The 22,150-nt window shown below is 41.7% G+C and overlaps 1 protein-coding gene across 2 annotated transcripts in view; it reads left to right on the top strand.

Annotated features, from left to right (window-relative positions):
* The window catches only part of Ptp69D (Protein tyrosine phosphatase 69D), a 669,136-nt gene that overhangs the window by 20,727 nt on the left and 626,259 nt on the right, over positions 1 to 22,150 (top strand). For both annotated transcript variants that reach the window (XM_071664992.1, XM_071664991.1), the window contains exon 3: positions 15,749 to 15,878. In XM_071664992.1, the coding sequence (XP_071521093.1) occupies positions 15,749 to 15,878 (130 nt within the window). The remainder of the gene's footprint in view (positions 1 to 15,748; positions 15,879 to 22,150) is intronic.

The raw sequence follows: 22,150 nt of genomic DNA, 5'->3' as shown, positions 1-22,150 counted from the left end.
CAAGAAGGTGAGGAATTGAAGAGGTGTTCCTTTTTTGAAGTTTAATTTTCATGTGAGACCACGGCTCCTTGATAGGATTCAGGTCTGGAGAATTCCCAGGCCATTGAAGGCCATGCACCTGCTTGTCTGAAAACCATTTGATGACCTTTGCCTTGTGACATGGTGTACTGTCTTGCATAAAGATGTTGCAATCGTGGGTATCGTAAGAATTCATCATTTGGTCACAAAGAACTTCAATTTAGTGGTCTCCATTCATTGTGATGTTCTTAGGAGGCATATGAAATCCCCTATATCCTAACTCTTCATTGAAGCAACCCCAAATCATGACTGAGTTTGAGTGTTTAGCAGTCCTTTGTGCATAATGGGGGTCAAGGGGATTCATGTGTGAGGGACATCTAAACTTGCCGTGCTTCACTGCACCACACTGGAAAGTCAACTCATCGCTCCATAAGACCTTCTCCGGTCCTCAACCATGAAATTTTTGTAGTTCCTTGCAAAAGTTAGACAAGCAGCACAAATCTTGTGAGTCAGTAGGGGTTTTCTGGCCAGGGAATGAAGAGGCAGATTCAGGTGTTTCTGGCAGCTTTCTTGAGCAGTGCATTCAGCAACACTTCAGTGGAGGGTGGGATGATCTTGCTTCAACTGTCTTGCTTTGATGCATGGATATATCAATACTTGCCTCTTTATAAGGTTAGTTGCTGAAGTCTTTCTGGGACACCCTGGTACAGATTTACGAGGTGGAACTTCATCTTGTGGGATATTCTTGGCTTTTGCAACGAGGCTGTACATGGCTGACTTGCTCGCCCCCATAAGCTGAGAAATCTTCTGACATTTTTACTTCCATCTGGGCAAGAATTCAGGCCATTTCTCACTGGGTGAGGTTCTTGTGCTCCATTCTAAGGTGGGTGGTTGGCAGTGGGACAAAGAGGGAATGAAACAGAAAAAAAGGGTTTTTGTTATTTCAGCAGCTCATGGCATAGATGCTCTCTCTAGATTGTCCCACTCACGCACTCCTCAGTCTATGGTGATTGGATCACCAGGGAGAGTTGCCAAATACCAGTAAAGCGAGATCTGACCATACAGTAGGCTTGTCGATGTGGACATTCTGAGAACACCCAACCACACGACAAAAGGCCCTATACTCCTCAGACTTTCTGTGGGTACTGTACTCCGATATAGGGGAAATGAAGAAATCGGAAACAATACAGAACACTGAACAGACTCAGATGCTATTGCAAACCACTTTAATAATGCGAAAGACCTCAGAGTAATAGTGTTTAATGACCTAACTTTCAGCAAACATAACACAACAATGGTATCCTCATGCAGATGGATGGTAGGCTGGATCCAGCAGATCTTCAAGAAATATGGAAAAAAAGCCTTGATGATATTATTCAAGGCCCTAGTTCTTTCACAAATTGAATATTGCTGTGTTCTAACATCACTCTACAAAGCAGGTGAAATTGTGTAATTAGAAAGTGTTCAGAGATGTTTCACAGCCCGCATTACTATGGTAAGGGAACTAAATTACTGGGAGTGGCCAAAATTTCAGATTGTCAATACTCCCTAGAGCACAGACATGGAACATATACCATCATCTATGTGTCGAAAATTCTAGTTTACATTGGGAAATAACATCCTGGTGGCATGACAGGCATGGAAGACTTTGTAAAATATTGCCTTTGAAATCCAAAGGCGTGATATGCACAAAGAGAGAGAACACCTTAAACAAACAGGGTGAAGACTCTTCAATACCTTGCTCACTATCATCAGAAACAACAAGGGATGCACAGGAGAGAAGTTTAAGAGTGCAGTGGACAAGTACCTACAAAGCATACCAGACTAGCCAGGCTATTGGGACTATATGGGCCTGAGGGCTGTGGCTTTCAATAGCATAGTCAATCATTGACCCAGTCCAACAGCTTGGGCCAAAAGCAGGCTATAGGAGTGAACCCTTCAAAGTCTGCCAAGTACAAAGAAACAAATGAAGAGGGCAGGAGTAGGCAATGGACCTCCCTTCTTTCTTAGGGGATGTCTGACCAGTGGCTCCCAGGTCCACTGCCTGATTTCTACTTTTTTCTTGTTTACTGTGTTTACCCTAGATCTTGTGTTGCACTGTTGTTCATTTATCCTCTTCACACTTGTGCACAGTTTCACACTGGATGCATTGTGTCCAAAGTTTTAGATGTCCACTAAAAATCTGCTTTTGAGTATTTAGAAATTTGTGTTGGATCTGTGTTTGGTCTTGTAGTAGTGTGTTTTAGCTTGAAATCTTTGTGACCTGAACTGTAACGTAATCATTTTTTTTTTTTACCTTTTTGATAACATTAGATTAAAACAAATATGATATTAGGGGAAGTAAAAAGTTGTAATAAAAAAAATCTGCCAAGTGTGTGAATAGTTGGTATAACAAGGTTTTGAGCAAAGGAAGTGACATAGATGAAGAAGGTCCAAGGCAGTAGATGAAGGGCCAGGGCATTACTGTATTGCTTTGTCCTACAATACTCTCAGTCATGGGTTGTCACATTGCAGGCCATGGAAATATTATGAAAACTACCTGTGAATTTTTGTGATATCACATATTTGCACTGATGTGGAAGATGTTAGTAATTAGTAGCCATTAACCATGATTAATACTGGGGGTAATATGCTGTGGTGGACATGGCCATTTGATTGTGTTTTGAAAACTTGAATGCCACTCTTGGCTATGGGCATGCCACACAGGCCAGGCTGAAGGGAGGCCACTTTTAGATAAGATGATGTTTAGCTATATGGGGTGTCCTGGGATGATTAATTTTTCTTGATCATTGGGCTGCAGTTATACAGAGATTTGAGAAGACTGCAGAAGGGAGATTGTTAAAATATTAAGCTATTGTGGAATGGAAAAAAATGAACACACTACCTAGTGGATTATGGAGCCAGAAAAATGGAAGAACCCATGCTTCAGGCATAATTAATCTTGACAACAAAGCTGTCACCTATGTTGTTTGCTCTAGCACTGCTGATGTGTACTGACCAAAATAAAGTCCCCCATAAATTTTATTTTTATTTATGGTCTGACTCGGCAAGAACAAGAACTAATCAAAAAAATTTAAAGTTGTATACTTCTGTAGATTTTATGCTTGCTGAAGTTTGGGTACTCTTGCACAATCACCCTGTAGCAGCATTTGATTTTTCCCACATTCATTGAATTTTCCACAACTTTGGAAATTTTATCTTTTTTATCTATTTATATTTATTATACCTAATAACCTTGCTCTTATTCACATTTATATGTAGAGTATATATATATATATATATATATATATATATATATATATATATATATTTTTTTTTTTTTTTTTATACTTTGTCGCTGTCTCCCGCGTTTGCGAGGTAGCGCAAGGAAACAGACGAAAGAAATGGCCCAACCCCCCCCCCATACACATGTATATACATACGTCCACACACGCAAATATACATACCTACACAGCTTTCCATGGTTTACCCCAGACGCTTCACATGCCTTGATTCAATCCACTGACAGCACGTCAACCCCGGTATACCACATCGCTCCAATTCACTCTATTCCTTGCCCTCCTTTCACCCTCCTGCATGTTCAGGCCCCGATCACACAAAATCTTTTTCACTCCATCTTTCCACCTCCAGTTTGGTCTCCCTCTTCTCCTCGTTCCCTCCACCTCCGACACATATATCCTCTTGGTCAATCTTTCCTCACTCATTCTCTCCATGTGCCCAAACCACTTCAAAACACCCTCTTCTGCTCTCTCAACCACGCTCTTTTTATTTCCACACATCTCTCTTACCCTTACGTTACTCACTCGATCAAACCACCTCACACCACACATTGTCCTCAAACATCTCATTTCCAGCACATCCATCCTCCTGCGCACAACTCTATCCATAGCCCACGCCTCGCAACCATACAACATTGTTGGAACCACTATTCCTTCAAACATACCCATTTTTGCTTTCCGAGATAATGTTCTCGACTTCCACATATTCTTCAAGGCCCCCAGAATTTTCGCCCCCTCCCCCACCCTATGATCCACTTCCGCTTCCATGGTTCCATCCGCTGCCAGATCCACTCCCAGATATCTAAAACACCTCACTTCCTCCAGTTTTTCTCCATTCAAACTCACCTCCCAATTGACTTGACCCTCAACCCTACTGTACCTAATAACCTTGCTCTTATTCACATTTACTCTTAACTTTCTTCTTCCACACACTTTACCAAACTCAGTCACCAGCTTCTGCAGTTTCTCACATGAATCAGCCACCAGCGCTGTATCATCAGCGAACAACAACTGACTCACTTCCCAAGCTCTCTCGTCCCCAACAGACTTCATACTTGCCCCTCTTTCCAAAACTCTTGCATTTACCTCCCTAACAACCCCATCCATAAACAAATTAAACAACCATGGAGACATCACACACCCCTGCCGCAAACCTACATTCACTGAGAACCAATCACTTTCCTCTCTTCCTACACGTACACATGCCTTACATCCTCGATAAAAACTTTTCACTGCCTCTAACAACTTTCCTCCCACACCATATATTCTTAATACCTTCCACAGAGCATCTCTATCAACTCTATCATATGCCTTCTCCAGATCCATAAATGCTACATACAAATCCATTTGCTTTTCTAAGTATTTCTCACATACATTCTTCAAAGCAAACACCTGATCCACACATCCTCTACCACTTCTGTAACCACACTGCTCTTCCCCAATCTGATGCTCTGTACATGCCTTCACCCTCTCAATCAATACCCTCCCATATAATTTACCAGGAATACTCAACAAACTTATACCTCTGTAATTTGAGCATTCACTCTTATCCCCTTTGCCTTTGTACAATGGCACTATGCACGCATTCCGCCAATCCTCAGGCACCTCACCATGAGTCATACATACATTAAATAACCTTACCAACCAGTCAACAATACAGTCACCCCCTTTTTTTAATTCATTGTCATTATGTGACATTCATTTTTTTCCATTCATTTCAAGCTAGAAGTTTCAGTTTTCTAAATTGTTTCTTACATTTTTCATATGTATATATATGTATGTGTGTGTGTGTGTGTATATGTGCGTATGTATGTGTATGTGTGTGTATGTGTATATGTATATATATATGTATATCATCCCTGGGGATAGGGGTGAAAGAATACTTCCCACGTATTCCTCGCGTGTCGTAGAAAGCGACTAGAGGGGACGGGAGCGGGGGGCCAGAAATCCTCCCCTCCTTGTATTAACTTTCTAAAATGGGAAACAGAAGAAGGAGTCACGCGGGGAGTGCTCATCCTCCTCGAAGGCTCAGAGTGGGGTGCCTAAATGTGTGTGGATGTAACCAAGATGTGAAAAAAGGAGAGATAGGTAGTATGTTTGAGGAAAGGAACCTGGATGTTTTGGCTTTGAGTGAAACGAAGCTCAAGGGTAAAGGGGAAGAGTGGTTTGGGAATGTCTGGTGAGTAAAGTCAGGGGTTAGTGAGAGGACAAGAGCAAGGGAAGGAGTAGCAATACTCCTGAAACAGGAGTTGTGGGAGTATGTGATAGAATGTAAGAAAGTAAATTCTCGATTAATATGGGTAAAACTGAAAGTTGATGGAGAGAGGTGGGTGATTATTGGTGCATATGCACCTGGGCATGAGAAGAAAGATCAAGAGAGGCAAGTGTTTTGGGAGCAGCTGAATGAGTGTGTTAGTGGTTTTGATGCACGAGCCCGGGTTATAGTGATGGGTGATTTGAATGCAAAGGTGAGTAATGTGGCAGTTGAGGGAATAATTGGTATACATGGGGTGTTCAGTGTTGTAAATGGAAATGGTGAAGAGCTTGTAGATTTATGTGCTGAAAAAGGACTGATGATTGGGAATACCTGGTTTAAAAAGCGAGATATACATAAGTATACTTATGTAAGTAGGAGAGATGGCCAGAGAGCATTATTGGATTACGTGTTAATTGACAGGCGTGCGAAAGAGAGACTTTTGGATGTTAATGTGCTGAGAGGTGCAACTGGAGGGATGTCTGATCATTATCTTGTGGAGGCTAAGGTGAAGATCTGTATGGGTTTTCAGAAAAGAAGAGTGAATGTTGGGGTGAAGAGGGTGGTGAGAGTAAGTGAGCTTGAGAAGGAGACCTGTGTGAGGAAGTACCAGGAGAGACTGAGTACAGAATGGAAAAAGGTGAGAACAATGGAAGCAAGGGGAGTGGGGGAGGAATGGGATGTATTTAGGGAATCAGTGATGGATTGCGCAAAAGATGCTTGTGGCATGAGAAGAGTGGGAGGTGGGTTGATTAGAAAGGGTAGTGAGTGGTGGGATGAAGAAGTAAGAGTATTAGTGAAAGAGAAGAGAGAGGCATTTGGACGATTTTTGCAGGGAAAAAATGCAATTGAGTGGGAGATGTATAAAGAGACAGGAGGTCAAGAGAAAGGTGCAAGAGGTGAAAAAAAGGGCAAATGAGAGTTGGGGTGAGAGAGTATCATTAAATTTTAGGGAGAATAAAAAGATGTTCTGGAAGGAGGTAAATAAAGTGCGTAAGACAAGGGAGCAAATGGGAACTTCAGTGAGGGGCGCAAATGGGGAGGTGATAACAAGTAGTGGTGATGTGAGAAGGAGATGGAGTGAGTATTTTGAAGGTTTGTTGAATGTGTTTGATGATAGAGTGGCAGATATAGGGTGTTTTGGTCGAGGTGGTGTGCAAAGTGAGAGGGTAAGGGAAAATGATTTGGTAAACAGAGAAGAGGTAGTGAGGGCTTTGCGGAGGATGAAAGCCGGCAAGGCAGCAGGTTTGGATGGTATTGCAGTGGAATTTATATATATATATATATATATATATATATATATATTATTATTTTTTTTTTTATTATACTTTGTCGCTGTCTCCCGCGTTTGCGAGGTAGCGCAAGGAAACAGACGAAAGAAATGGCCCAACCCCCCCATACACATGTATATACATACGTCCACACACGCAAATATACATACCTACACAGCTTTCCATGGTTTACCCCAGACGCTTCACATGCCTTGCTTCAATCCACTGACAGCACGTCAACCCTGGTATACCACATCGCTCCAATTCACTCTATTCCTTGCCCTCCTTTCACCCTCCTGCATGTTCAGGCCCCGATCACACAAAATCTTTTTCACTCCATCTTTCCACCTCCAATTTGGTCTCCCTCTTCTCCTTGTTCCCTCCACCTCCGACACATATATCCTCTTGGTCAATCTTTCCTCACTCATCCTCTCCATGTGCCCAAACCACTTCAAAACACCCTCTTCTGCTCTCTCAACCACGCTCTTTTTATTTCCACACATCTCTCTTACCCTTACGTTACTCACTCGATCAAACCACCTCACACCACACATTGTCCTCAAAACATCTCATTTCCAGTACATCCATCCTCCTGCGCACAACTCTATCCATAGCCCACGCCTCGCAACCATACAACATTGTTGGAACCACTATTCAAGTCAATTGGGAGGTAAGTTTGAATGGAGAAAAACTGGAGGAAGTAAAGTGTTTTAGATATCAGGGAGTGGATCTGGCAGCGGATGGAACCATGGAAGCGGAAGTGAATCATATTGTGGGGGAGGGGGCGAAAATCCTGGGAGCATTGAAGAATGTGTGGAAGTCGAGAACATTATCTCAGAAAGCAAAAATGGGTATGTTTGAAGGAATAGTGGTTCCAACAATGTTGTATGGTTGCGAGGCGTGGGCTATGGATAGAGTTGTGCGCAGGAGGGTTGATGTGCTGGAAATGAGATGTTTGAGGACAATGTGTGGTGTGAGGTGGTTTGATCGAGTAAGTAATGTAAGGGTAAGAGAGATGTGTGGAAATAAAAAGAGCGTGGTTGAGAGAGCAGAAGAGGGTGTTTTGAAATGGTTTGGGCACATGGAGAGAATGAGTGAGGAAAGATTGACCAAGAGGATATATGTGTCGGAGGTGGAGGGAACGAGGAGAAGTGGGAGACCAAATTGGAGGTAGAAAGATGGAGTGAAAAAGATTTTGAGTGATCGGGGCCTGAACATGCAGGAGGGTGAAAGGCAGGCAAGGAATAGAGTGAATTGAATCGATGTGGTATACCGGGGTTGACGTGCTGTCAGTGGATTGAATCAGGGCATGTGAAGCGTCTGGGGTAAACCATGGAAAGCTGTGTGGGGCCTGGATGTGGAAAGGGAGCTGTGGTTTTGGGCATTATTGCATGACAGCTGGAGACTGAGTGTGAACGAATGGGGCCTTTGTTATCTTTTCCTAGTGCTACCTCGCACACATGAGTGGGGAGGGGGATGGTATTCCATGTGTGGCGAGGTGGCGATGGGAATGAATAAAGTCAGACAGTGTGAATTGTGTGCATGGGTATATATGTATGTGTCTGTGTGTGTATATATATGTGTACATTGAGATGTATGGGTGTGTATGTTTGTGTGTGTGGACATGTGTGTATATACATGTGTATGGGGGTGGGTTGGGCCATTTCTTTCTTCTGTTTCCTTGCGCTACCTCGCAAATGCGAGAGACAGCGACTAAGCAAAATAGAATAGAATAAATATTTATTATACTTTGTCGCTGTCTCCCGCGTCAGCAAGGTAGCGCAAGGAAACAGACAAAAGAATGGCCCAACCCACCCACATACACAGAAACCACCGCTCCCTTTCCACATCCATGCCCCACAAAACTTTCCATGGTTTACTCCATACGCTTCACATGCCCTGGTTCAATCAATTGACAGCACGTCGACCCCGGTATACCACATCGTTCCAGTTCACCCTATTCCTTGCACTCCTTTCACCCTCCTGCTTGTTCAGGCCCCGATCACTAAGAATATTTTTCCCTCCATCTTTCCACCTCCAATTTGGTCTCCCACTTCTCCTCATTCCCTCCACCTCTGACACATATATCCTCTTTGTTAGTCTTTCCTCACTCATTCTCTCCATGTGACCAAACCATTTCAAAACACCCTCTTCTGCTCTCTCAACCACACTCTTTTTATTACCACGCATCTCTCTTACCCTTTCATTACTTACTCAATCAAACCACCTCACACCACATATTGTCCTCAAACATCTCATTTCCAGCACATCCACCCTCCTCCCCACATCTCTCTCTATAGCCCATGCCTTGTCGCTGCCTCCTGCGTTAGCAAGGTAGCACAAGGGAACAGACGAAAGAATGGCCCAACACACCCATATACTTATGTATATACCTACACATCCACACACACACACACACACACACACACACACACACACACACATATATATACCTATACATTTCAACATATACATATATATACATACATAGACATATACATATATACACATGTACATAATTCATACTTGCTGCCTTTATTCATTCCCGTCGCCACCCCACCACACATGAAATGACAACCCCCGCAGGCCTGCAAGGTAGCGCTAGGAAAAGACAATAAAAGGCCATGTTCATTCACACTCAGTCTCTATCTGTCATGTATAATGCACTGAAACCACAGCTCCCTTTTCACATCCAGCCCCTACAAAACTTTCCATGGTTTACCCCAGATGCTTCACATGCCCTGGTTCAATCCATTGACAGCACGTCGACCCCGGTATACCACATCGTTCCAGTTCACTCTATTCCTTGCACGCCTTTCACCCTCCTGCATGTTCAGGCCCTGATCGCACAAAATCTTTTTCACTCCATCTTTCCACCTTCAATTTGGTCTCCCACTTCTCCTCATTCCCTCCACCTCTGACACATATATCCTCTTTGTCAAGGAAGATACAGTCATTAAATCTTTAGCATATATTTGTCACCAGAGCCATACCATCTGCAATCAGCAACTGATTCACCTCTCAGGGTCCACCCCTTTCACCCATAGTATACTGTTGTGAGGGGTGACAGTATTGTTGACTAGTTAGGAGTCTTCTTATATATTTATTTATTTATCTATTTGCAAGAGACCAGATTGGAGGTGGAAGGATGGAGTGAAAAAGATTTTGAGCGATCGGGGCCTGAACATACAGGAGGGTGAAAGGCGTGCAAGGAATAGAGTGAATTGGAATGATATGGTATACCAAGGTCGACGTGCTGTGAATGGATTGAACCAGGGCATGTGAAGCATCTGGGGTAAACCATGGATAGGGCCTGGATGTGGAAAGGGAGCTGTGGTTTTGGTGCAATACACATGACAGCTAGAGACTGAGTGTGAGCAAATGTGGGCTTTTTTGTCATGTCCTAGCACATGCAGGGTGTGTGTGTGTGTGTGTGTGTGCTATATCATGTGTGGCAGATTGGTGATGGGAATGGATGAAGGCAGCAAGTATGAAAATGTACATGTGTATATATGTATATGTCTGTGTATGTATATGTATGTATACATTGAAATGTATAGGTATATATATGTGTGTATGTGGGTGTTTATGTATATGCATGTATACATATATATCCATATCAACATACGCATATATGCATACATATACATACACATACATTTATGTAAGTATTCTTTCTTTCATACTATTCGCCATTTCCCGCCTCAGCGAGGTAGCGTTAAGAACAGAGGACTGGGCCTCTGAGGAAACATCCTCACCCGGCCCCCTTCTCTGTCCCTTCCTTCGGAAAATTAAAAAAAAAAAAAAGATGAGAGGGGAAGATTTCCAGCCCCCCGCTTCCTTCCCTTGTAGTCGCCTTCTACGACACGCAGGGAATATGTGGGAAGTATTCTTTCTCCCCTATCCCCAGGAATAATTTTTGTAAATGTACATCTACATATTCATACATGCTCACCTTCATCCATTCCTGGTGCCACCCCACCTCAGAGGAAACAGCATTGCCACTCCCTATGTCAGCCAGGTAGTGCCAGCTGTTGTGTGTAATGCACTGAAACTGCATCTCCCTATCCACATCCAGGCCCCACAGACCTTTCCATGGTTTACTCCAGATGTTTCACATGCCCTGGTTCAGTAAATTGACAGTGCGTTGACCCCAGTATACCACACTGTTCCAATTCACTGTATTCCATGCGTGCCTTTCACCATCCTGAATGTTCAGGCCCCGATCGCTCAAAATCTTTTTCACTCCATCCTTCCACCTCCAGTTTGGTCTCCCACCTCTTTTTCCCTCCACCCCTGACATACACATCCTCTTTGTCAACCTTTCCTCTCTCATTCTCTCCATATGTCCTGAACAGTTCAACACACCCTCTTCTGTTCCCTCGACCACTTTCTTTTTATTACCACACAGCTCTCTTACCCTTCCATTATTTACTCAATCAAACCAGCTTACATCACAAATTGTCCTCAGACATTTATTTTCCAACACATCCATCCTCTGCACAGCCCTATCCATAACCCATGCCTCGTAACCATATAATATTGTTGGAACTACTATTCTTTCAAATATACCATTTTTTGCTCTCCTAGATAACATTTTCTCTTTCCACATGGTCTTCGTCGTTCCCAGAGCCTTTGCCCCCTCCCCTTCCCCATGACTTGCTTCTGATTCCTTAGTTCCATTTCACTGCTAAGTTCACTCCCAGATATCTGAATCACTTCACTTCCTCCAATTTTTCTCCATTCAAACTTACTTCCGAACTAACTTGTCCCTTAAACCTGCTGAACCTAATAACCTTGCTCATATTCACATTTACTCTCAACTTTCTCCTTTCACATACCTTTCGAAACTGTCACCAACTTCTGCAGTTTCTCCAGCCACAAATGCTATATCACTGGTGGACAGCTCTCTAATCCCAACAGACTGTATACTTATTCCTCTCCAAAACTCTTGCATTTACTTCCATAACCACCCTATCCATAAACAGATTAAACAACCATAGTGAAATCACACACCCATGTTGCAGACCAACCTTTACTGGGAACCAATCACTCTCCTCTCTTTCTACTTCACACCCATGATGAAAACTCACTACATCTAGCAGTTCACCTCCCACACCATAGCTTCGTAGGACCTTCCACGAAGCATCTCCATCAACCCTATCATGTGACCTCTCCAGAACCATAAATGCCATATACAAATCCATCTGTTTTTCTAAGTATTACTTACACAGATTCCTCAGAGCAAAAATGTGGTCCACATCTCCTCTACCACTTCTGAAACCACACTGCTCCTCCCCAATCTCATGCCCTGTGCTTAGCTTCACCCACTCAATCAGTAACCATACAGTTTTCCAGGTATACTCATCAAACTTGTGCCTCTGTAATTTGAACACTCACTTTTATCCCCTTTGCCTTTACACAGTGGCACTATGCATGCATTCCACCAATCCTCAGGCTTTACACCATGATCTATACATACATTGAATATTCTTACCAACCAATCAACAACATATTCACCCCCTTTCTTAATATATTCAACTGCAATACCATCCAAACCCACCACCTTGCCAGATTTCATCTTCCGCAAAGCTTTCACTTCCTCTTCTCTCTTAACCAAACCATTCTCCTTGACCCTTTCACTTCACACTCCACCCCGACCAAAACACCCTACATCTGCCACTCTTATCATCAAATACATTTAACAAACCTTCAAAATACTCCATATCCTTCTTACTTCATCACTACTTGTTATCACTTCTCCCTGTGCCCCCTTCACCTATGTTCCCATTTGCTCTCTTGTCTTACACACTTTTATTTACCTCCTTACAAAACATTTTTTTTATTCTCCCTAAACTTTAATGATATTCTCACCCCAACTCTGATTTGCCCATTTTTCAACACTTGCACCTTCCTCTTGACCTCCTGCTGCTTTCATTTATACATCTCCCAATCATTTGTACCCCTTCCTTGTAAGTATTGTCCAAATGCCTCTCTCTTCTCTTTCACTAACAATTTACTTCTTCATTCCATTACTTGCTACCGTTTCTGATCTGCCCACCTTTCTCATGCCACATGCATCCTTTGCACTTGCCATCACTGCTTCCTTAAATACATCCCATTCCTCACCCACTCCCCTCATGTCATTTGCTCTCACCATTTGACATTCTACAGTCAATCTCTCCTGGTACTTCCTCACTCAAGTCACCTTTCCAAGCTCACTTACTCTCACCACTCTCTTCACCCCAACATTTTCTCTTCTTTTCTGAAAACCTCTACTAATCTTCACCTTCGCCTCCACAAGGTAGTGACCAGACATCCCACCAGCTGCCCCTCTCAGTACATTAACATTCAAAAGTCTCTCTTTTACACTCCTATCAATTAACACATGATTTGCTAATGCCCTTCGGCCGTCTCTCCTACTCACATATGTATACTTATTTATGCCTCCCTTTTGAACCAGGTATTCCCAGTCACCAGTCTTTTTTCAGCACACAGATCCACAAGCTCTTCACCGTATCCATTCACAGCTCTGAATATTCCATGTACACCAATTATACCCTCAACTGCCACATTACTCACCTTTGCATTTAAATCGCCCATCACTGATACCCGGTTGTGTGCACCAAAGCTGCTGACACAGTCACTTAGCTGCTCCCAAAGCACTTGCCTCTCATGATCTTTCTTCTCATGACCAGGTGCATAGGCACCAATAATCACCCATCTCTCTCTATCCACTTTCAGTTTTACCCACATCAATCTAGAATTTACTTTCTTACACATAATCACGCACACCCACAACTGCTTCAGGAGTAGTGCTACTACTCCTTTAGCTCTTGTCCTCTCATCAACCCCTGACTTTACTCACAAGACTTTTCCAAACAATTCTTCTCCTTTACCCTTGAGCTTTATTTCACCCATAGTCAGAGCATCCAGGTTTTTTCCTCAAGCATATCACCTATCACCTTTCTTCTCTTCTTGGTTATATCCACACACATTTAGACACCCCAATATGAGCCTTCAAGGGGGATGAGCACTCCCCACTTGACTCCTATTTTTACTTTTAGAAATTGAAATACAATAAGGGGAGGGTTCCCAACCCCCCCTCTCCTGCATTGTAAAAAAAAAAAAAAAAAAAAAAAAAAAAAAAAAAAAAAAAAAGGGAACACCTTAGACATTTAGGGCACAAGACTCTTTACGACCTTGCCAGCTACCACTAGAAGAAGTATAGGATGCACAGTTGAGAAATTTGAGAGTACACTGGACAAGTATTTCTAAAGTGTACAAGACCAGCCAGGCTGTGTGGCCCCAAGGGCTGTGACTTCCAACAGCTTGCTTGACCAGCAACCCAACACAACAACTTGGGCTTTCATGGGTTGTAGGTTGGAAAACTCCAGGTGACTTTACCAGGTATTCACCAGGGCCATTTAGATGCCAGCACTCCTATATGATTGGCTTAGCTAATTCAGCCGTTATTGAGTGGTTCTTATGTGAGGGACCAGGCATTTTTGATTGGAAAGTAACAAAAAGTTACAGTATCACAGCTTAGTGGCACAGGGAAAGAAACATGGTGGCTCGCTCTGGATTTGCTTCTTGTCACAGAGTAATAATGATAAAACATAGTAGCTTGCCAGGCATTGCATAGCTATGTTGAGGATGGAGGGAAGCAAATCGCCAGGTCTTGGCAGTAAAAACTTTAAGTATTATGTACAGAAGAAAGAAAACTATTGAGAAAATGCTGTGAATACATATAATGAAATATAATTGGAAGAGTTGATAACTTGGATTGCTTTAGATTGAACTTTCAAGTAAGTACATACATCTAGCCCATGTAGCCAGAGCTGATATAGATAAGAGATCATTGATCTATACAAAGACAAAATATTCCTTTGTATTATTGGAGTAAGAGATATGCTTATCGTGAGTAGTTTTAGAAAGTGGTTTGATAAGAGTATGGAGTTTAAAATTTCAAAACCTTACTCTGGTTGTTTACCTCATTGGAAAATCCAGTGAGTAAGAACGATTATATGAAATTATAATGAAGTATGTTAGGAAAGAAAAGTAGTATGTGATGAGACTTTCTAGATATGTAGAGAAATTCGTTATGGGAAAAAATGAAAAAAAGTCCAAGGAGGTGAGAAGATTGGATGGAAATTGAAGACTAAGGATGAAACAGAAGAATGGATAGAGTGTGCTGATGAGTTTAGGTGAGTTTTGAATGATTTGTGGCCTCTTTGCTGTCTAGAGGAGTTTTAGCTCAGTCCTGCCTACATGAGCATATGATAAAGATTTACTCCACATCACTTAAGCTTTTTTTCTGCAGTTAAATTTTCCATATCTAGTATTATTTATATAGTTTTCAATAATCAAACTTTTTTGCAATAATTATGATGCAAATATACCCTTCCAAGTTATTGATACTGGCATGGGTTTTATGTAATTTTAGAACATGATACATGACAGTGTAATGTCTGCCAAGTTAAAATATGAAATGGAAAGGAGAGCTAATTGATAACCATAAAAGCAGATTTGAGTTGTATATTTGAAATATTTGCTGTCTGGCAATCTCTGTATCACTTATAGTTTTTTTTTATGTTGTGTGTTTTCATTCATTGTTTCGTACTTTACCACATTTCCTCTGTTAGCGAGGTAGCACCAGGAACAGACGAAGGAAGGCTGCAATCTCTCACATCTGTTCTTTAGTTGTCATATGTAGTGCATGGAAAGCACAGCTGCTGATCCACAACTAAGCTCCACAAACCTTTCCATGGTTTACTCCAGCCACTTTACATGTTATAACATCACAATTCTTGGCTTTTACTTTTTGCTGCATTTTATTTTGCTATTTTGTTATCCTTCATTTTATTTTTTCTTTATACTGAGACTTAAGATGATTAACAGTTAATATCTTGTATATATCCATACAGAGAGCCAAGGAATTCCAAAAGTAGCAGTTGAAACTGGTGGAAATGAGCCACTTGCTGGGACAAATGTCACCATCAGCTGCAAGGGCCGTGGAGATCTGCTACAGTGGCGTCATGGTCACCGTAACATCACGTGAGTTATAGATTGAATGTTTTCAAGATAGGGACATTGCATTTAAACCATAAGTCATAGATTTCTGATAGTCATGCTTGTTTAAGAATGCTGTGAAGAAGATAGTGGGTTTTATTCTGAATCTCTTGTTGCAGTTCTCTGTAAAGTGAAGGTAAGCAATGTTACATAGATGGGTAGTTAGTAGTGGGTAGGCAGCCACTGGCGTTATTGATATTACTATCCTAGGTATCATGAAGGTCAGTGACAGCTGCATAGTGAGCCAGCACTGATTGGTAGGCAGCTGCTGATGTTACTGGTATTACTAACCTAGGTATCAGGAGGGTCATTGACAACTGTGTAGTGAGCCAGCACTTCAGTGGTTGTCAAGTTGCTCTCGTTTGACCCAGGTAGCTGTCTTTTCTTTTAGCTTCACCCCCATGTGGACTGCTGCCATTCTGTTCACAAACTTACAATGTCTCCTAATCATGTATAACACTTGACAAACACTTAACTCACAATTCATTCTACGTAACTTTAGATTTTTCAGTGGAGAGTGCTGTGTGATAGCCCTTCCTCTTGTCAAAGTGGTAGGAGCAGTAAATAGAAATAGTATGTAGGATCATTAGATAGAAACATTGGTAGAAGTGATACATAGGAACATTAGCTGGGAGGATTAGTTAAAAGTAATAGGTTGGATCATTTGGTTGACATTAGGCAATAGTAGCTAGTGGGAACATTAGGTAGGAGCCTCTGACAACACTGTGCTAGAGTTTCCTTCTGCAGTGGCCTGCTAAGATCAGAGTTATGGGGACTCTTTTTGCTGTGGCCACCCCCTCAAGGGAGTTCCCAAAGGGTGCAGGCATCAGAGGTACAGTTAAATTGATAGGTAGAATAAATAGAGGAACTTTTTTGTAAGTGATCCATGAACTAAGATAGCCATTGAATTATCAACAGAGGGTTAGAAGAGAGAACAGATGAGAGTGTGTGTGTGAAAGAGAGAAGATTATGTAGTGTTTGTTAACAGCCACGCACAAGTATTTCAGGAAGCATCAAAACAAATTTTTTCATTGCAAAAGATTGTATGATCCCAGAAGCTACTAGCTTCATCACAGTATTCAAGTGTGTATTGCATTCTCTTCACCATGTTTAAGTCACAGAAGCAGGTTCTTTGCTGTTGTGTAGCTGTAAAGGTCCATTGAGTGAAGTCTGTTTTGGACAGTCTGAAGGATGCATCACTGTCCATGATCATCATGAATGCTGACAGCCTTGGCAGATGGAGCCACATCAGTTGTAGCTAAAATTTCCTGGTGCATGGATGAAAAAAAATCCTTGTGAAATATTGTTAATGATATGGTTGTGGAGGCTAAGGTGAAGATTTGTATGGGTTTTCAGAAAAGAAGAGTGAATGTTGGGGTGAAGAGGGTGGTGAGAGTAAGTGAGCTTGGGAAGGAGACTTGTGTGAGGAAGTACCAGGAGAGACCGAGTACAGAATGGAAAAAGGTGAGAACAATGGAAGTAAGGGGAGTGGGGGAGGAATGGGATGTATTTAGGGAATCAGTGATGGATTGCGCAAAAGATGCTTGTGGCATGAGAAGAGTGGGAGGTGGGTTGATTAGAAAGGGTAGTGAGTGGTGGGATGAAGAAGTAAGAGTATTAGTGAAAGAGAAGAGAGAGGCATTTGGACTATTTTTGCAGGAAAAAATGCAATTGAGTGGGAGATGTATAAAAGAAAGAGACAGGAGGTCAAGAGAAAGGTGCAAGAGGCGAAAAAAAGGGCAAATGAGAGTTGGGGTGAGAGAGTATCATTAAATTTTAGGGAGAATAAAAAGATGTTCTGGAAGGAGGTAAATAAAGTGCGTAAGACAAGGGAGCAAATGGGAACTTCAGTGAAGGGTGCAAATGGGGAGGTCATAACAAGTAGTGGTGATGTGAGAAGGAGATGGAGTGAGTATTTTGAAGGTTTGTTGAATGTGTTTGATGATAGAGTGGCAGATATAGGGTGTTTTGGTCGAGGTGGTGTGCAAAGTGAGAGGGTTAGGGAAAATGATTTGGTAAACAGAGAAGAGGTAGTAAAAGCTTTGCGGAAGATGAAAGCTGGCAAGGCAGCAGGTTTGGATGGTATTGCAGTGGAATTTATTAAAAAAGGGGGTGACTGTATTGTTGACTGGTTGGTAAGGTTATTTAATGTATATATGACTCATGGTGAGGTGCCTGAGGATTGGCGGAATGCGTGCATAGTGCCATTGTACAAAGGCAAAGGGGATAAGAGTGAGTGCTCAAATTACAGAGGTATAAGTTTGTTGAGTATTCCTGGTAAATTATATGGGAGGATATTGATTGAGAGGGTGAAGGCATGTACAGAGCATCAGATTGGGGAAGAGCAGTGTGGTTTCAGAAGTGGTAGAGGATGTGTGGATCAGGTGTTTGCTTTGAAGAATGTATGTGAGAAATACTTAGAAAAGCAAATGGATTTGTATGTAGCATTTATGGATCTGGAGAAGGCATATGATAGAGTTGATAGAGATGCTCTGTGGAAGGTATTAAGAATATATGGTGTGGGTGGCAAGTTGTTAGAAGCAGTGAAAAGTTTTTATCGAGGATGTAAGGCATGTGTACGTGTAGGAAGAGAGGAAAGTGATTGGTTCTCAGTGAATGTAGGTTTGCGGCAGGGGTGTGTGATGTCTCCATGGTTGTTTAATTTGTTTATGGATGGGGTTGTTAGGGAGGTGAATGCAAGAGTTTTGGAAAGAGGGGCAAGTATGAAGTCTGTTGGGGATGAGAGAGCTTGGGAAGTGAGTCAGTTGTTGTTCGCTGATGATACAGCGCTGGTGGCTGATTCATGTGAGAAACTGCAGAAGCTGGTGACTGAGTTTGGTAAAGTGTGTGAAAGAAGAAAGTTAAGAGTAAATGTGAATAAGAGCAAGGTTATTAGGTACAGTAGGGTTGAGGGTCAAGTCAATTGGGAGGTGAGTTTGAATGGAGAAAAACTGGAGGAAGTGAAGTGTTTTAGATATCTGGGAGTGGATCTGGCAGCGGATGGAACCATGGAAGCGGAAGTGGATCATAGGGTGGGGGAGGGGGCGAAAATTCTGGGAGCCTTGAAGAATGTGTGGAAGTCGAGAACATTATCTCGGAAAGCAAAAATGGGTATGTTTGAAGGAATAGTGGTTCCAACAATGTTGTATGGTTGCGAGGCGTGGGCTATGGATAGAGTTGTGCGCAGGAGGATGGATGTGCTGGAAATGAGATGTTTGAGGACAATGTGTGGTGTGAGGTGGTTTGATCGAGTAAGTAACGTAAGGGTAAGAGAGATGTGAGGAAATAAAAAGAGCGTGGTTGAGAGAGCAGAAGAGGGTGTTTTGAAATGGTTTGGGCACATGGAGAGAATGAGTGAGGAAATATTGAGCAAGAGGATATATGTGTCGGAGGTGGAGGAAACGAGGAGAAGAGGGAGACCAAATTGGAGGTGGAAAGATGGAGTGAAAAAGATTTTGTGTGATCGGGGCCTGAACATGCAGGAGGGTGAAAGGAGGGCAAGGAATAGAGTGAATTGGAGCGATGTGGTATACCGGGGTTGACGTGCTGTCAGTGGATTGAATCAAGGCATGTGAAGCGTCTGGGGTAAACCATGGAAAGCTGTGTAGGTATGTATATTTGCGTGTGTGGACGTATGTATATACATGTGTATGGGGGTGGGTTGGGCCATTTCTTTCGTCTGTTTCCTTGCGCTACCTCGCAAACGTGGGAAACAGCGACAAAGCAAAAAAAAAAAAAAATGGTTGATTTATTATAGGCTAGTTATTTCATGAACTCGTATAGGATAAAGAAAATCGCTGTCTTGGTCACCTTCCATTGATTTGCATCATGGGTGGCTGCTCCAAGCCTTGTTGTCTGTCACACTTGTCTCCACCTGGCACCTTATCCATAGTGCCAGGGTTGATTTGTACATGCCAAGCTGCCATGCAATTTCATACTTTCTAACACCATAGTTGTGCAATAATTGATCCCCATGTAGAGTCTGGTATTGGTATGTGATAGTGACCATGGTAGGAATATAACACATCGACTCTGATACTTTGATATGTCCTTACCTAATTTTTTACTGAAGAACCTTATATGAACAAATCTGCATACTTACTTATTTCATTGAGAAGGTTGGTTTTGTTCACTTGTTGCATGTCTCGATGTTTATAACATGAGGGTTTCCAAAAATTTTTATGTATTGTACAGGATGTCGGGGAGCAACTGTTAAAGTGAATACAAGTATACAGAAACATATATGTGTTTAGTCTTAGTTTTATTCTTGCTGATTGTGATTTTTGCATGTTCCCATGTGGCAACTCACCCACTGGAGGTGAATGATGAGTTTCCCAATGTGCATTAAACAAAATATATCATGTAGACTATTGTTTTCAAGCAAGTATAGTGCATCATAATTACCATTGTAATTTGAGACTAAATGCTATATACAGAGGAGCTCCCAAAATTATACAGATGCATCTTGCATTGATACTTGCCATCTTTACTAACACAGCAGTGTTCAGACTGAAGACCATTGGGCCCAGGGGTAAGGAAACTTTTGTTGAGTTTACATATCTCCTGTTTTAGACAAGGGGCAGATGTAACTGATGCTCTTTGCTTGGATTGGACTTACTGAAACCAGATTTAACTTTTTCCTCCCGTAAGTCATTTAGGAAAAGTTTTTCTTAGTAAAGTAAGTCTTGGAAGCTTTTGGAATGCTGATGAACCTAAAGGGGAACAAACAACCTTTGTCTCATAGTACTCTTTCAGTTATGCCATTTTATGGGTTGATACCTCTTGGTTTTCTAACTGCCACTTCAGCTTTTCTGCAAGGATCCCAACCACAGAGGCTTGTCTTGTGGAATTTGCTCTTGGATTTTCATAAACACTTCCATGGAAGGAGGTTTGCAGAATGCCAAAGAAATTACTCTACTTAACATTTGTCTTTTTACTCAAGGTTGTGCTAATTGATTTAGAGTATCTTTCAGTTCTTCATTTAGGAATTTGATGTTTTAGATATGTGGCAGGGTGGTGATGGGAATGGATGAAGGCAGCAAGTATGAATATGTACCTGTGTATATGTCTGGGTATGTTTATGTATATATACGTTGAAATGTATAGGTATGTATATGTGCATGTGTGGGCGTGTATGTATGTACATGTGTATGTGGGTGGGTTGGGCCATTCTTTCATCTGTTTCCTTGTGCTACCTCGCTAACGCAGGAGACAGTGACAGTATAGATAAAAATTATAAGATATGACTGAAGCCCTGTTTGGAATTCATTTTTAGATTTTTCATGACAAGAATGAGGCTAGTAACATAAGTGTTTCATATAAGAGTGTTCTTCAAGAACTCAGGGAAATGGGTTTTTGGTATTGATTTTTGGGATAGCCATCACCAATCTTTCATTCTGAGGTGACAGATTGCCTCTACACTGTAGCCTAAGTAGTAGCTTTCTAAATTATTAGACAATATGCTATCGACTAGTTCTTCATACAGTTTAGCTCCACAGCACCTTTTAGCTAATTTTTTTATTTATAACCTTGGGCTTTAGTCGTAGGTTTAGAGAATTACTGCTGTCCAGGCTCAAGGGTTTTTAATGACTCCCTTTTATGGTTTGAAATAAGCTCATGCCATACATTCTTGGCTAAGACAAACTATTAGATACAGAAATATCCCTCATGTCATCCACTCCTGGAAGACTTCTCCAAGATACTCACTTCTCCAAAGAGTATCAAGGGGAACATTTAGTGTTGCACCTTGAAATCCCTTTTGGCAAGAAGTATCTGTACATGGATTAAGAATGTCATTTTGTTGACTCAGCATGTGCTTTATACTAGAGCACTTGAAATGAGGAAGCTAGGCTCAACCTTGTTCTTCCTAAGTAACATGTTGTTAGAAAAAATGACCGTAAAGGATTATGGTGCTCCTGGAAAAAGAAATTGTGAAGCAAAACATCAAAGATCTGGGAGTTATTGTAGGTGGAAAAATTGAATTTAAGCAACATATCAAAATGATAATGTTTCCAAGCCAGATGATAAGGGGAATGAAAACTGCAACAAGAGACAGAGTTTATGAGGGAAAATTTCTTATACCAAAATATCAGTGAGTACACTTGGATGAGGGAATTATATGCCATATTTGCTAGATCTCATCTTCAGACATACTGGCATGGATACCGAGAATGTTATGTTTTGTACACCATTTGAAAATGAGGATATTAAAAAAAGCAGAGGTGGGGCAAGACTTGGAGGAGAGATATAGTCACTGA

This window comes from Panulirus ornatus, chromosome 9 (genome assembly GCF_036320965.1).
Source record: "Panulirus ornatus isolate Po-2019 chromosome 9, ASM3632096v1, whole genome shotgun sequence".
NCBI lineage: Eukaryota > Metazoa > Arthropoda > Malacostraca > Decapoda > Palinuridae > Panulirus > Panulirus ornatus.
This window is presented reverse-complemented; position numbering and strand designations above follow the sequence as displayed.